Below are 11,957 nucleotides of genomic sequence, written 5' to 3'. Positions count from 1 at the left end.
GTATGAAAGCACATCTCAGCCCTCCTTCAGCTGATGGTTGTTCCTTGTGGATGTGAAGAGCCAGGGAAGAGCTGGCAGTGCTGGTGAAAGGGAGCACAGCCCAGCAGAAGCAGACTGGGGCTGTCAGATCCAAGTCTCTCCAGCAGTGAATCGCTGGGTACCTGCCAGGCAGAGGAGCTCCATGGAGTTGTGGAAGGGATTTTCAAACACAGCTAGAGAGCACAGATTTGTCTCCCCTCACACTGGGAGACCTGCAGCATGCACTTCATTGCAGGCAGAGGCCTGCACTGCTGTGCCAGTGTCTCACTGTGTCTTCCACTTGCTTTTTCATGGCTTGTGTTAGGACTGATCCTGAATACTGAAAACACAGCATTCATCTGATCCTTGACTGCTGCCAGCTTGAGGCGATCTCTCACTGCTACCCCTACTTTGGCCACCTGGATGGGTTTTTAGCAGCTCTAACCCTCTGCAGCTTCCCTAAGGGTCACTTTCCAATGTGATAAGACCCATTTAATGAGGTTGGTCTCCAAAGAGGACCCCAGCCAGCTGACTGAGCCAATACTTCCAGGCACCTGGGCTTTTCAGTTGGAGAGGGAAGGGTTGGGAGGTTTGTCCGTGTCAAAATTAATAAAACAGCCACAAAGTAAAACATGGAGGGGTCTTCACATACATCACAGCACCCTGCAGTGCAATCCATAAGCCATCTCTGCACAGCAGCTGACAGTGCTGCTGGCAGATAAACTAAATAATGACACTGCTGTGCCCCCTTCCCCTGCCTCAGCCAAGTTATTTCTTCTTCACGTCTCTCCTCTAGAAATGTATGGTAACCAGATTATCTTCAGGTCTTCCAGACTGCTTTCATATTGGATGGAAATTCAGAAGTTATTGCAGGGAGGATAAAAAAAAAAAGCAGATGCAACTACATGAGCCTCAATCCCCTTGAAACGTCAGTTCCTTATGCAGTGGAGGCACAGGGGAGTGTGGGTGAGCTACTGAGCACCTGGCAGGAAAGGCAAGTAGAAAAATTCTCTGGTTGGAGGTCAACCCACTAATTTCTCCCATGCATCCCATTGTTTCTGAATACATAGACACATATTCCCAAGTGTGGCCACCACTGCTGACTGAATGCTCCTTCCCCTTGTACCTCACCAAACTTCTACAGCCACACCCCTGCTCAGAAGGGTAGCAAGTACCCTGTGGCTTGTCCAGGTGGCTTTCCACTTACAGAAGCTGGGCTGGCAAGGTCTTCCTGCTGTAAGAAGGTAGAGGAGCAGCTGAGTCCTCAACTGAATTCTTTATCCTGGTTCTTCTTCCTTGAACTATCCTTTCTCTGCACCTCAATATATTTTGCCCTTGCAAAGTGCAGATCTCCAGTATGGAAGAAGACATCAAATCCAGCTCTTTCACCTTCAAGGCTGTTGCCACTCTACCAAAATAACACATTTTCTCATGTACTTGTCTACCAAAAGCTGATTTGTGGTGATTTCCTTATTCCAGCTGAGTACCAGAAAAGAATCCTCTTGCTCAGAACCTTCATTAAAGCCACACCAACTAAATTAGCTGCCCTGGAGATCTGATGAAAGCCTGGAAGATGTTAAAAAGTTTAAAGGGGAAAAAACCCTACTACTGACAGTGGTAAATGTGTCTTAATTGGAATGCACAATTCAAACACACTCCAGCCATCCTCCATCTCCCTTCAAAAGTTAATGAGATTAGTTTTTCTTACAGTCCCCCATGGATCCATGAAGTACAAAAAGGGAGTCAGAACTGAAAATTAAATATTGTGGGTGCAGGGCTAGATGCTGATTGCATTTACAGGAGTATAACTCCAACAAGATCCCTTGCAGATCCTGGTGGAATTGTTCCAGGAAGCATGGTAGCAACTGCTCAGTTGTGCTGCGGGGACAAAGGTCTGGCCCTAAACAACTGAGGCAAAAAGTGATGATGAAGAAGTCCACCTCATGTTCCAAATGAAAATCAAGTATCAGGTACGGTGGCTTTTCTGCTTCTTCAGTCCAAAGGAGGATATAATTACATCCTTGAATTATGAATAAGAGAAGTTTGGTTGGGTTTTTTTATTTTAATCTGAAGAGTCCCCAGAGTTGCACTGTTGCCAAAGCCTCTTGTAACTCAGGCCAACAGTGAGAGAGAGAACACAACAACCCTGCAAATTCCCTTGCAGAAAACAGAGCAGACTTGGTATCCCAAGACTTGCAACAAACATCCCCTACTCAGACCAAAAAACCCAAACACAAGGGTTCTTCATGTGTGCAAGTCTTTCAGGATCTATATAATCCATCTTAATGCAGAAAGATCACAAGTTTGGTTTAGAGTGGGTCAGGGCTAGCTGTTTGCTTAAGGCAACTGCTCTGTTTACCCTGGGATAATCTGTGTGTCTTTCTGTGCCCACTTACTCTCATCCTCTCCCTGTTCAGGATGCCTGCTCACACACTGGGAAATTCAGTGAGTGAAATCTACTCCACAGAGTACCCCACATGCCCTGTGCTGGTGTGGATGAGATCTACACATGTTTTCCAGGGAAAGGGGATGAAATTCCTATCAGTGACCCTCAGGGAGCTTCAATGATAAGAGTATCTGACTCATTTGCTGAGGTTGGATGTCACACAAAACATCATGCTGCTCTACCTCTGCAGATGGATTTGGGGCACAGAGCAGTATCCCAGGATGTGGCACCTGCTTGGAATGAGACCTCACAAAGGGACAACACTCACAGCCTCCAGCCATGGGTTTATACCACAGCAAAAAACTTCCCAAGGAAAAATAACAGGTATATGTACATTGTGGGCTTAGAGGAGTTTGGTATTATTTGTCTGTTACTGGGGGGAGGGGTTTGGGGGTTTTTTTGTGGGATTTTTGGTGTCATGTTCTTTGCGTTTTTTTACATAATACCACTTAGCACTATTAATACTACTGTTCATTAGTGAGCGCTCTGTTAATTCCTATGAGAAAAGAACTGGAGAAACTTCCTCAACAAAATCATAAAAGGAGCACTAGAAAAAGGAAAAGTTGATATGGAAGAGCTGTAAATGATAAATTTTTATGGAAAGAAGGGGCAAGGAAAGAAGACAGGAAAAAATATGTCCTCTGAAGACACACACTGCTTTTTTGAAATCGCTGTCTGGCTTTATTGTAGAATCCCAGAATGGTTTGGGATGAAAGAGACTTTAAAGGTCACCCAGTTCTGACCCCCCTGCCATGGGCAGGGACACTTTCTACCAGAACAGGTTGCTCAAAGCCCCATCCAACCTGACCTTGAACACTTCCAGGGATGGTGCATTCACAATGTCCCTGGGCAACCTGTGCCAGTGCCTCGCCACCCCCACAGTAAAGAATTGCTTCCTAATAGCTAATCTTAACCTGCCTTCTGTCAGCTTAAAGCCATTTCCTGTGGTTCTGTCACTACATGCCTCTTGTCAAAAATCCCTCTCCCAGCTCTCTTTTAGGCCCCCTTTATATAGTTGAAGGCTGCTATAGGGTACTTTAAACATTTTGCCAAAATTCTCTGATTTTCTAAAGATGCCAGTAAAGGGGTTTTTTTGTTGTTTTGACCTCCTGAGAATATCTTGTTTGTATTTCTCCCCCGTGTCTAACTCAGTACATGAACAACCCTAAGCCCTTTTAAGTAGCTCATCAAGTGAGTTTTGGGGCCTGACAGGGTCCCAGCCACCTCTTTCTTGCATGTTAGAGGACCTGACTATAGGCTCAAAAAGACTCTACACAGAGCCTGTCAGTGAGGTAGAAACTGTAGAGAACAGCTCTTCAGGAGAAAGGGGGGAGCTGAAGGTACCTGATTGAGTCCCCACCTGTGTCCCAGCCACAGGACAGGCTACCATGTGAGCTCAAAAAAGAAATAAAGGGAGGGAGAGTAAGTAAAACCCCCTCAGTATAGTCCTTCTCATTCTGCCCCAATGCTTTCCACAGGCTTAAGAGTCTGATTCAGCAGCCTATGCAAGACTGATGATAAATGTGATGCACTATAGTTGCCACATTCTTTCTCTGTGGGACATTTCAAAAGAGGGTTTATCTAAACTCCTCCTACGAAAAACATTAAGAATATTTTCCTCCAGCCCTTGGTACACCACCCACAGTGCCCTGCATTAGGACTTTACCTGAGGCAGTAAGATGTCTTTGTTCAAAAAGCAGCACGATTTGTTGCTGGGGCAAGTGAAGGGCAGCCATCACCTTCTTGCTCACCTGAAACAAACGCACAGAGTGAGGTCCACTCCTATCAGCCCTTCAGTGAGACAATGCTTCATTTCCCAGTCTCCTGAATCTGTCAGCTGGTTATTTCAGCTGCACCACAGAGTCTGGCAACTAAGCCCTTTCCCTAGTCTTTCAAGCTTCTCAGCATGGGCCAGGACCACCTAGAGAGGATCTCTCTGGAAACCAAGGACTGACACTGGGAAATCCAACCACAGAGCAGAAAAGCTCTGCAAGCCACAGAGAGGCAAAATACCCCTCTCCCCCTGTTTCTCTTCTTTCTGGATAGCACCTAGAGAAAACCTCATCTTCTCTAATGCAGCCCTTTCCTGTTGTCATAACACCTTTCATAAATGTACAGTGCAATGTTCTCTACCACCAAACCCAAAATGTCCTCCCTACTGGCTTTGTTCCACACAGCCCCCTTGGGTAGGTACCCCTAAAACTTCCCTGTCTGCCTCACCCAAACCCCACATCTCCACATGAGGGGAAGCAGGACACTGGATCCATCATCTCTGTCAGGTCTCCACACGCAGATGCACGTATGCACGTCAAGAGCCACATCCCCAGGGCTCATTGCCCATCTCTTAGGTATGAAGTTTTCCCATGATCCTTAAAGCACATGACTGTTACTCTCCTCACCCCCACACCCCTTTCCAGTGTTGCATCACACGTATCTGTCCATGCTTCTGCACAATCCTTGAGGGTCAAAGCAAAAGTCCCTGTCTCATGCAAGGCTGGTGCTGCTATCACCAAGCCACAGCTTTGTGGCTGGGCTTCGAGGTATGTGGTCGTCAGCAGGAGACAAAGTCTGCATCAGAGCTGTGATGATTCAGGGGGTTTTAGGGTGGTTTTTTACTTCTCCACCAGCCAATAAGAGCACTCACAGAGGCACTTCTTCTCCAGCAGGAAGCAGGGCAGTTACTCCTCTGGCTGTCAGGCTTCTCTTCTGACGTGGTGGAGATGGCAGTGAACTTCGCCTGCAGCTTCACTGCACTTTGCTGTTTGGCACTCTGGAGCTTCACCGGGACTTCAGGTGGTAAGAATGGAAAATAATTGCTGTTTTCCTTGTGTTTTAGGTTCTGTGAGTGCTACTATGTAATGCTCTGGTAAATAACAGCCTTTCTCCGATGGCTGCCCACGCTGGCTCAGCACCACAGGGTTCAGGCTGCAGCTGAAAACCTGACTGCTCTAAAGACTTTCTCCTCGTGTAGTGAACCATGCTATCCAGAGATATCATTTAGGGGTTTTAAAGTAAATTTATGGTTTTAACTCATTTGTCAGTGTTTAAACTCTGCATGACCTTGATTATTAAATCTAAAGACTGCGGGTAAAAATCTGACTGCTAAGTACAGATGGACACTTGAGTGCCGATTAGCTGACTTTTAATGAAGCATTACTGTGTTTCATTTCTTCCTTTGCTGAGCAAGGGAACTCTCTTGATTGCAGCTGGCCTTAAATCTTTAGAATGGGAGCTGCAGACAGGAGTGTTTTTCTCTGAAGGCTTTGGTTCTATTTCAGTATTACTTTGGTTCCCATACACAGAAAGGGATGGTGTTTGGTTAGCCAGTAGCTTTTTGTTTCTGCTGTGGTTTCCTTTGGGGGCTGCAGAAGCATGCAGGAACTCTGCCACATCTTAAATGTAAAGATAAAGCCTAGCCTTGCTAGAGGGAGGAAGTTTTGAAAGGAGGGAGTAATGGGGAGGAGGTTTCTGAAGCATCTGGCGGAAGAAAAATCAACCTGTCAGTTTCACTGCAGCCTGGGAGGGAGCATCCATGGGATTGCTCTCTCATATTGCAGGAACAAGGTCCCCAAAGTAATCCTCAAGAGGAAAAGCACAAGAGAGAGCCTCTTAATACAACATTCAGCTCATCTCTGCAAGAACAGCCCTTGTTCGCTTAATAACAGTGGTGGCCTGGTAACTGAGCAAGAAAAGAGTCTAACCCTACTATTGTCCAACAGAAGGAGCAGAAGGAGGGCTGGCTTTTTCATCTCTCTCTTCACATTTCCAAATCCAGGAGCAAGGATGGGCTCTGAATATGAATGCTCTGGTCCTAAGAATCGCTCACTAGAGCAGCAAGAGTTGTCTGCTCAGATCATGAGATCACACACTCAGGGCCTCTGAGTATTTTAGGTGTCTGGCCAAGTCTACTCCCGCCCAGGCCTGGATGTTTCAGGAATGCTGGTTTGCCTAGAGCCCTGCACTGCTATTTGACCCTCTGAGCCAAGTTTGGCTTGTGTCTGGAACGGGGCCATCACCTTACACAAACGCAAATTTTTAGGATGGCACTCAAGCCAAGCCAGGGATGAAACAGTCAGAAAAGGCTGCAGGGAGAAAATCAGAATTACAGGTACCTCACACCAGAGAGTCTCTGGGGTTTGGAAATACAGTACTGCAAACTATTGCAAACAGTAAAAGTTATTTCAGCCCAGTGTGTGTGCCATGCAGTGACCATCTCGAATGAGAATGGAAGCACACAAGGAAAACCAAATCCTAGCCTGAAGGAATCTGAGTCCCCAGAGGAAAATGGTGGGGTAAAGTTCTCCCACAAGGGCTCAGTAGATTTTGTACCCACTTTGCTCTGGTATGAGTAATTTTCAACACCAAGTTGCAACAGGTGAAAGAGGTAAAATGCCCAGTACTCCTTAGTGAAAGCTGGGGGGAAATACAACCTATAACCTATCACCTGCTTACAACACATGGTGTATTGAGTCAAGCTGCCTACAACACATGTCCAGCTCGCTCACCTCTCCAGGTGATGCATTTTGGAGGCCTGGCCATATGTGACACTGCTGGATCTCCCAGGCACTGGAGTCAGGAACAAGGGCTCTTGGACTCTGACTCTTGGTTTGAGTAATACATGTAACAGTTTTCTTCCCATAAACAGAGTGTGATTTCAGCCAGTCTCATTCACCCCGTGCCTATAAAAGACGTCACCATGACTCAAGAGGTGTTGAGGGCTCTCAAAAGCCACAAAAGTACACTGTGTTAAGATTGAAAGAGTCTGGTGTTATTATCCCCTTCTACAAAGAACAGTGATATCAACAACACCACCACTGCCACACCTGACTTTCCAACAGGCATGAGAGCAGATATTCAAGCAAGGTGCTGGGGAGCAGCAAGAAGAGCCCAAGGCAGCGCCCTGCTCTCAGCCTGGGAGAATGTCTCAGTTGCTAGGTGAGCTCAGGAAAAAGCTGGTCCCTACAGCTGCTGGGTTGGTATTGATGGCACAGGAAAAAGCATGGCATTTCTGAGGAAGAGTACAGTGGGCCTTGTGGGCAAACCAAGGCCCTGCTCTGCCTCGAGCTTCCTTTCTGCCTGCAGACAGGTCCTGCACAGCCCACCTGAATCACCTGTGGATCCCAGTGCCTTAACCCCTGCGAAAAGTTTTACCCATGAGTTGAGCACTGTGTAAGATGTGCTTGCCTGAGAAATACCTTCAGTCCAAGGCTGAGTGGTCACAAGCTTCTGTGACTCTTGAATCCCACCCTTGCTGCAGTGGGAAAACACCATCCCATAGAGAATAGTCTTGGGACCTACAAGTGGATTCTGGACTGTTGGGTGAAAAAATACCACCAGATTGCCCAGCACTGGCTGCACACGCAGTGGCAACATAGATCAGAGGCATGGGACAGGAAAGCTCATCACCTCCACACCAGACACAAAGCCACCTGCAGAACATCTGCTCCTCTCCAACACATGGCCTGGGTCTCTCAGCTCCCACCTGCAAGAAAATACAGGGGTCACTAAGGTAGCTGAGGTATCAGCCAGGAAGAGAGATGGATTTGGACATCCTTGGGTGGGGAAGGGACGTGGAATCGAGTCTCTCCTTTGCAGGTCAAGGCATAAATCTCTGAGCATTGTTACAAGTGGGTGCAGCAGTTAGCACCTGTGAGAAGGATGTGACAGTGTAAGTAGGATGTGCATAAGCATGTGAGATAAATTTTTGTCACCTTCCACGTTGATGATGGTACATCATTCTGGGTTGGTTTCTTTTTTTTTTTTTAAATAGACTCTGGATCACCAAGCTGCCCCTGTCTTCTACTTAGGTTTCTCAGTGCAAACTGGCTTTAGTGCACAGCCTGTGCTCTGTGCAGCTGGCTGAGGGTGAGAGATCTATCTGTGAAAAAAGCTAGAGGTGATAAAAAGCTTGATTTTCACAGCACATTTAGTACAACCTCTGTGTGCACATTTGTGTGCACAAGCACACACAGGCTCATTGTGAGCACACACTCAGGGTCACCTCCTGCACTGACAGGCCTCGGCATCAGCAGTGGCTGCATGGCACCTTCTGTGGGATTGGGGATGTTTTCTTTGATTTCAGAAGTGGGAAAACAGAGAGGAAAGAAAATGTAAAATGGGATGAAACAATGACATCAACTGAAAGCTTCGAGCTTCTTTTAAATGATTGAAAATAAGCAGTGCATGGGGAAGGAACTAGAAAACCAAATAAAAATATACAGTAAATCATTCTCTGAAATGCTCTAATGTGAAAGGTCATGGGTTAACCCCTGCACACTCCCCAATTTCTATTTCCTACACATCTTGCTTCTCCACTCCATGACCTTGGTAATCATAGAATTGTTTGGGTTAGAAGGGACCTTAAAGACCATCTACTTCCAGCCCCCCTGCCACAGACAGGGACACCTTCCATTAGACCAGGTTGCTCAAAGCCCCATCCAGCCTGGACTTGAATATTTCCAGGGATGCAACATGTACCAGCATCTTATCACCCTTTCAGTGAAGAATTTCTTCCTAATATCTAAATCCTTCTAACATAAAAACCTCAAGATGCCATCAAAGGTTTAAGGGTGGGGTGTGGGGGAAAGACTTGTATCTGTAAGATAAGATATGCAAATTAAGAGCAGCAGGACTCTCGAGCCAGTGTTTGATATGCTATCAAAACTATACTGTACTCTGAGCAACATGATCTATCTTCATAAGCAGAGCCAGAGTTGGTCCTTCTATAAACTGGGAGTCGTACAAGAGACATTTAAATAATATTTGTGATACTCTGGCTTCTTCCAAGTCATTTTGAGCTCTGCTTTCACTTCTGGCAGCATCTGTTTATGTCACTTCATTTCCTAGGACCGTTTCACCATTTCAAAACATACAAAGGAAAATTGCTTTGCAACGGATGTGAGCAGAGACCTGAAGCACAAATGCATTGGACAAATAGGAAGGTTTAGCACTGGTTCAGACGGCTGAAGCTCCCACCCTTTCAGGCCCCTGATGTGTTTTACACTGATGTTTTGTGTTGTTTCAGTTACACATGTACCACCACCCCACCCAACCATAAGACCTGGCTTCCCTGTCCCAGTGAACACCAACAACCCCGGGGTCCGCAAGGCTGCTCGCTTTGGGGTCTACAGATACAACAACAGCTCCAATGACCTCTTTCTGTTTAAGGAATCACAGATAAAGAAAGCCATGGTACAGGTAAGAGCAGCTGACTCCTGATGATCCTCCAAAATATCTTCTAATTGACCTTCCTATGGCACATCCAAGACCCAACAGCCCTGATCTTCCTCAGGACTGCTACACCTGTCCCCTATAGCACTGCTCCACAGGAGGGCTCTGTGTAGGTGACACACAGTTCTCGGGTGTAGCACTTGATCCCTAGACACAGTTTTGGCATCTCTTTCCCCTGCCCTCACTTTAAAGGAGGAAACTGCTTTCTCTAGATTGTCAGAGGGCTGAAGTACATGCTTCATGTGGAAATCAAACGCACCGTGTGTGAGAAGAGGGATCACTCCAGCCTGGACAGCTGTCAATTTCAGAGGAAAAAAACCCTGCAACTGGTATGTGTTCGACTCCTTTGGGGTGCCCAGGAACTGCAGGGAATTCTTGGCCATCTCTAGCTGCACAATCACTTTCAGACCAGCTCTTCCATGTCTTCATATGTGTACAGGCCTCTCCTCTGCAGAGCCAGCTGGGGTGAGGCTGGGTTATCACCTTTCATGCATCCAGGGCCAGCTCCTGTCTGCAAGGAGTTGAAGCAGATACATCCACCTGGCCCATACTCCTGGGTGACTCAGCGTGCAGAAATAGAGTAGTGCTAAATAGAGATTTCCTGGGTGGGGGATATCCTTACACAGGCTCTCCCACAAGACAGGATTACTTGGCAAACAGTATTTTTCCTAGGATAAAGTGGGCAGACAAAAGGATGCTGTTCTCCCCTGTCCCATCACAGCCTGCAATGCTGAGAACAATCAGCAGACACCTGAACTTTCTCACCAATTCCCTTTTATTCACAGACGCTGAGATGCTATTTTGAGGTCTGGATAACACCATGGACACAAAAAGTACATATCCTTGTTGCCCACTGTCACCAAGACCTTGCTCCATAAGAGCCTGACTTACAGGGGATCTCCCACCCGGAGTTTTTCCTTGCCTGGACTACTGAGGTCAATATTGAAGTGGAGAACAGCTGTACAGAACTGTCACAGAGCTTTTCTCTCAAAGCACATGGTTGATTTTTCCTTGAGAAAGACACTCAAAAGACAAGGCCTGCCTTGACTGAATGTCTTGCTATCCAGTTGTGTATCTGTTTGTCCAAAACTAAACTGCACATGAACACGTGTTGTCATTCATTCACCATCCACACTCTGGCTGAACTTCCAAGCACTCCCAGGAAGCTCTGTTGCACTTGTTTTGTGATGAACCTTCACAGAGCCATGATGGAAACAAGTCTAAACCACAGCATGTGTGACTACAACACTGAGGAAAGCTTTACAACAGTGGGATAGTTTGCCTGGGGATACACACACACACAAAAATTTTAAGATTCTCCAGTGCCAGGGAAATGGTTAGACACCTCTGTCAGGAATGCAAGAGGGAGAGCTGTTCTTTTATTTTCAGGCAGAGGTATGGATAAGGCCATCTTGAAACACAGACAGCCCAGAACTGACAGAGTCTAACTAGTGCTTCCACTTTAATCAAAAGCTAAGCTACACTGTGAAAGGGCATGGCTGCAAAGGCCAAGGCAAATAAATCTAATCATACTCCCACAGAATAATTCTGCTGAGGATAAACAGCATGGTTCCATTCAGGTTAATATACAACATTTATTCTCTGGCAGACTACATCTTATATTCAGGTTCAGTACAATGATGGTCTTCTCTAGGTGGGCATCTACCATTCCTTCAAGTCTTCAGTCTTCATCCATGGGCCAGTTATTGCTTACAGTGGACTAAGGTCCTTATTAGGAAGGATTTGGGTAGCTGCTCCCTTAAAACAGCCATAAAGTCTGAGCCCATGATCAGTCATACACAGACCAGCACTTCTGAATGGGCAGGGCCCTGATCTAAGCCACAAAGAACACATTTTTTCCACAAACACTCCTTTTCTTCCAAGAGTTGTTGCCTTTCTGCAGCAATATTGCAACTCCTATTAGCAGTAACACCCCCACTTTCAGCCCTTATAACCATTTGGTCAAGAAAGGCCAGTGAAGGGCTCTAAGCCAAGGTCTGGGGATCTTATGGTATTAATAGTACAGCTGAGGTACCTGCTCCAAGTAATCCCAAAGCTGGGCAAGTCTCAAGTTCTGCTTCAGAAACACCAGTTGCGAAGAATAGGTGGCCCAGCAGCAGCTTAAATTCAGCATCCAGTGCTGGAGAGGCAGCTGTGCTGCATCTTATCTCTGAGAACAGCAGTGTCTTCGCTGGGGAAAAAAAAAAAAGCAGCGCTCAAAAGAAAGCTCCAGAAGGGCCACAAGAGGATGTAATGTGATGCT

The 11,957-nt window shown here is 46.4% G+C and overlaps 1 protein-coding gene across 2 annotated transcripts; it reads left to right on the top strand.

The window, feature by feature from the left end:
• Positions 1 to 5,130: 5,130 nt before the first annotated feature.
• CST7 (cystatin F) lies at positions 5,131 to 10,801 on the top strand. 2 transcript variants are annotated; one of them, XM_032103086.1, is made up of 4 exons: positions 5,131 to 5,257; positions 9,489 to 9,661; positions 9,907 to 10,023; positions 10,480 to 10,801. In XM_032103086.1, exons 1-4 carry the CDS (start codon positions 5,185 to 5,187, stop codon positions 10,570 to 10,572), a joined length of 456 nt encoding a protein of 151 aa, XP_031958977.1. In that variant the 5' UTR covers positions 5,131 to 5,184; the 3' UTR covers positions 10,573 to 10,801. The 2 variants fall into 2 exon arrangements, with proteins under 2 accessions (XP_031958977.1, XP_031958975.1); XM_032103084.1 differs by having other exon boundaries at positions 5,131 to 5,260.
• The last annotated feature ends 1,156 nt before the right edge of the window (positions 10,802 to 11,957 follow it).

Source organism: Corvus moneduloides, chromosome 3, assembly GCF_009650955.1.
Source record: "Corvus moneduloides isolate bCorMon1 chromosome 3, bCorMon1.pri, whole genome shotgun sequence".
Taxonomy (NCBI): Eukaryota; Metazoa; Chordata; class Aves; order Passeriformes; family Corvidae; genus Corvus; species Corvus moneduloides.
This window is presented reverse-complemented; position numbering and strand designations above follow the sequence as displayed.

Bases quoted from the DNA above. Each gene is read 5' to 3' on its own strand.
- CST7 (XM_032103084.1), top strand. From the start codon at position 5,185: ATGGCAGTGAACTTCGCCTGCAGCTTCACTGCACTTTGCTGTTTGGCA. The intron at 9,662-9,906 runs GTAAGAGCAGCT...TGCTTTCTCTAG, and splicing joins TAAAGAAAGCCATGGTACAG to ATTGTCAGAGGGCTGAAGTA. The intron at 10,024-10,479 runs GTATGTGTTCGA...TTTTATTCACAG, and splicing joins GGAAAAAAACCCTGCAACTG to ACGCTGAGATGCTATTTTGA.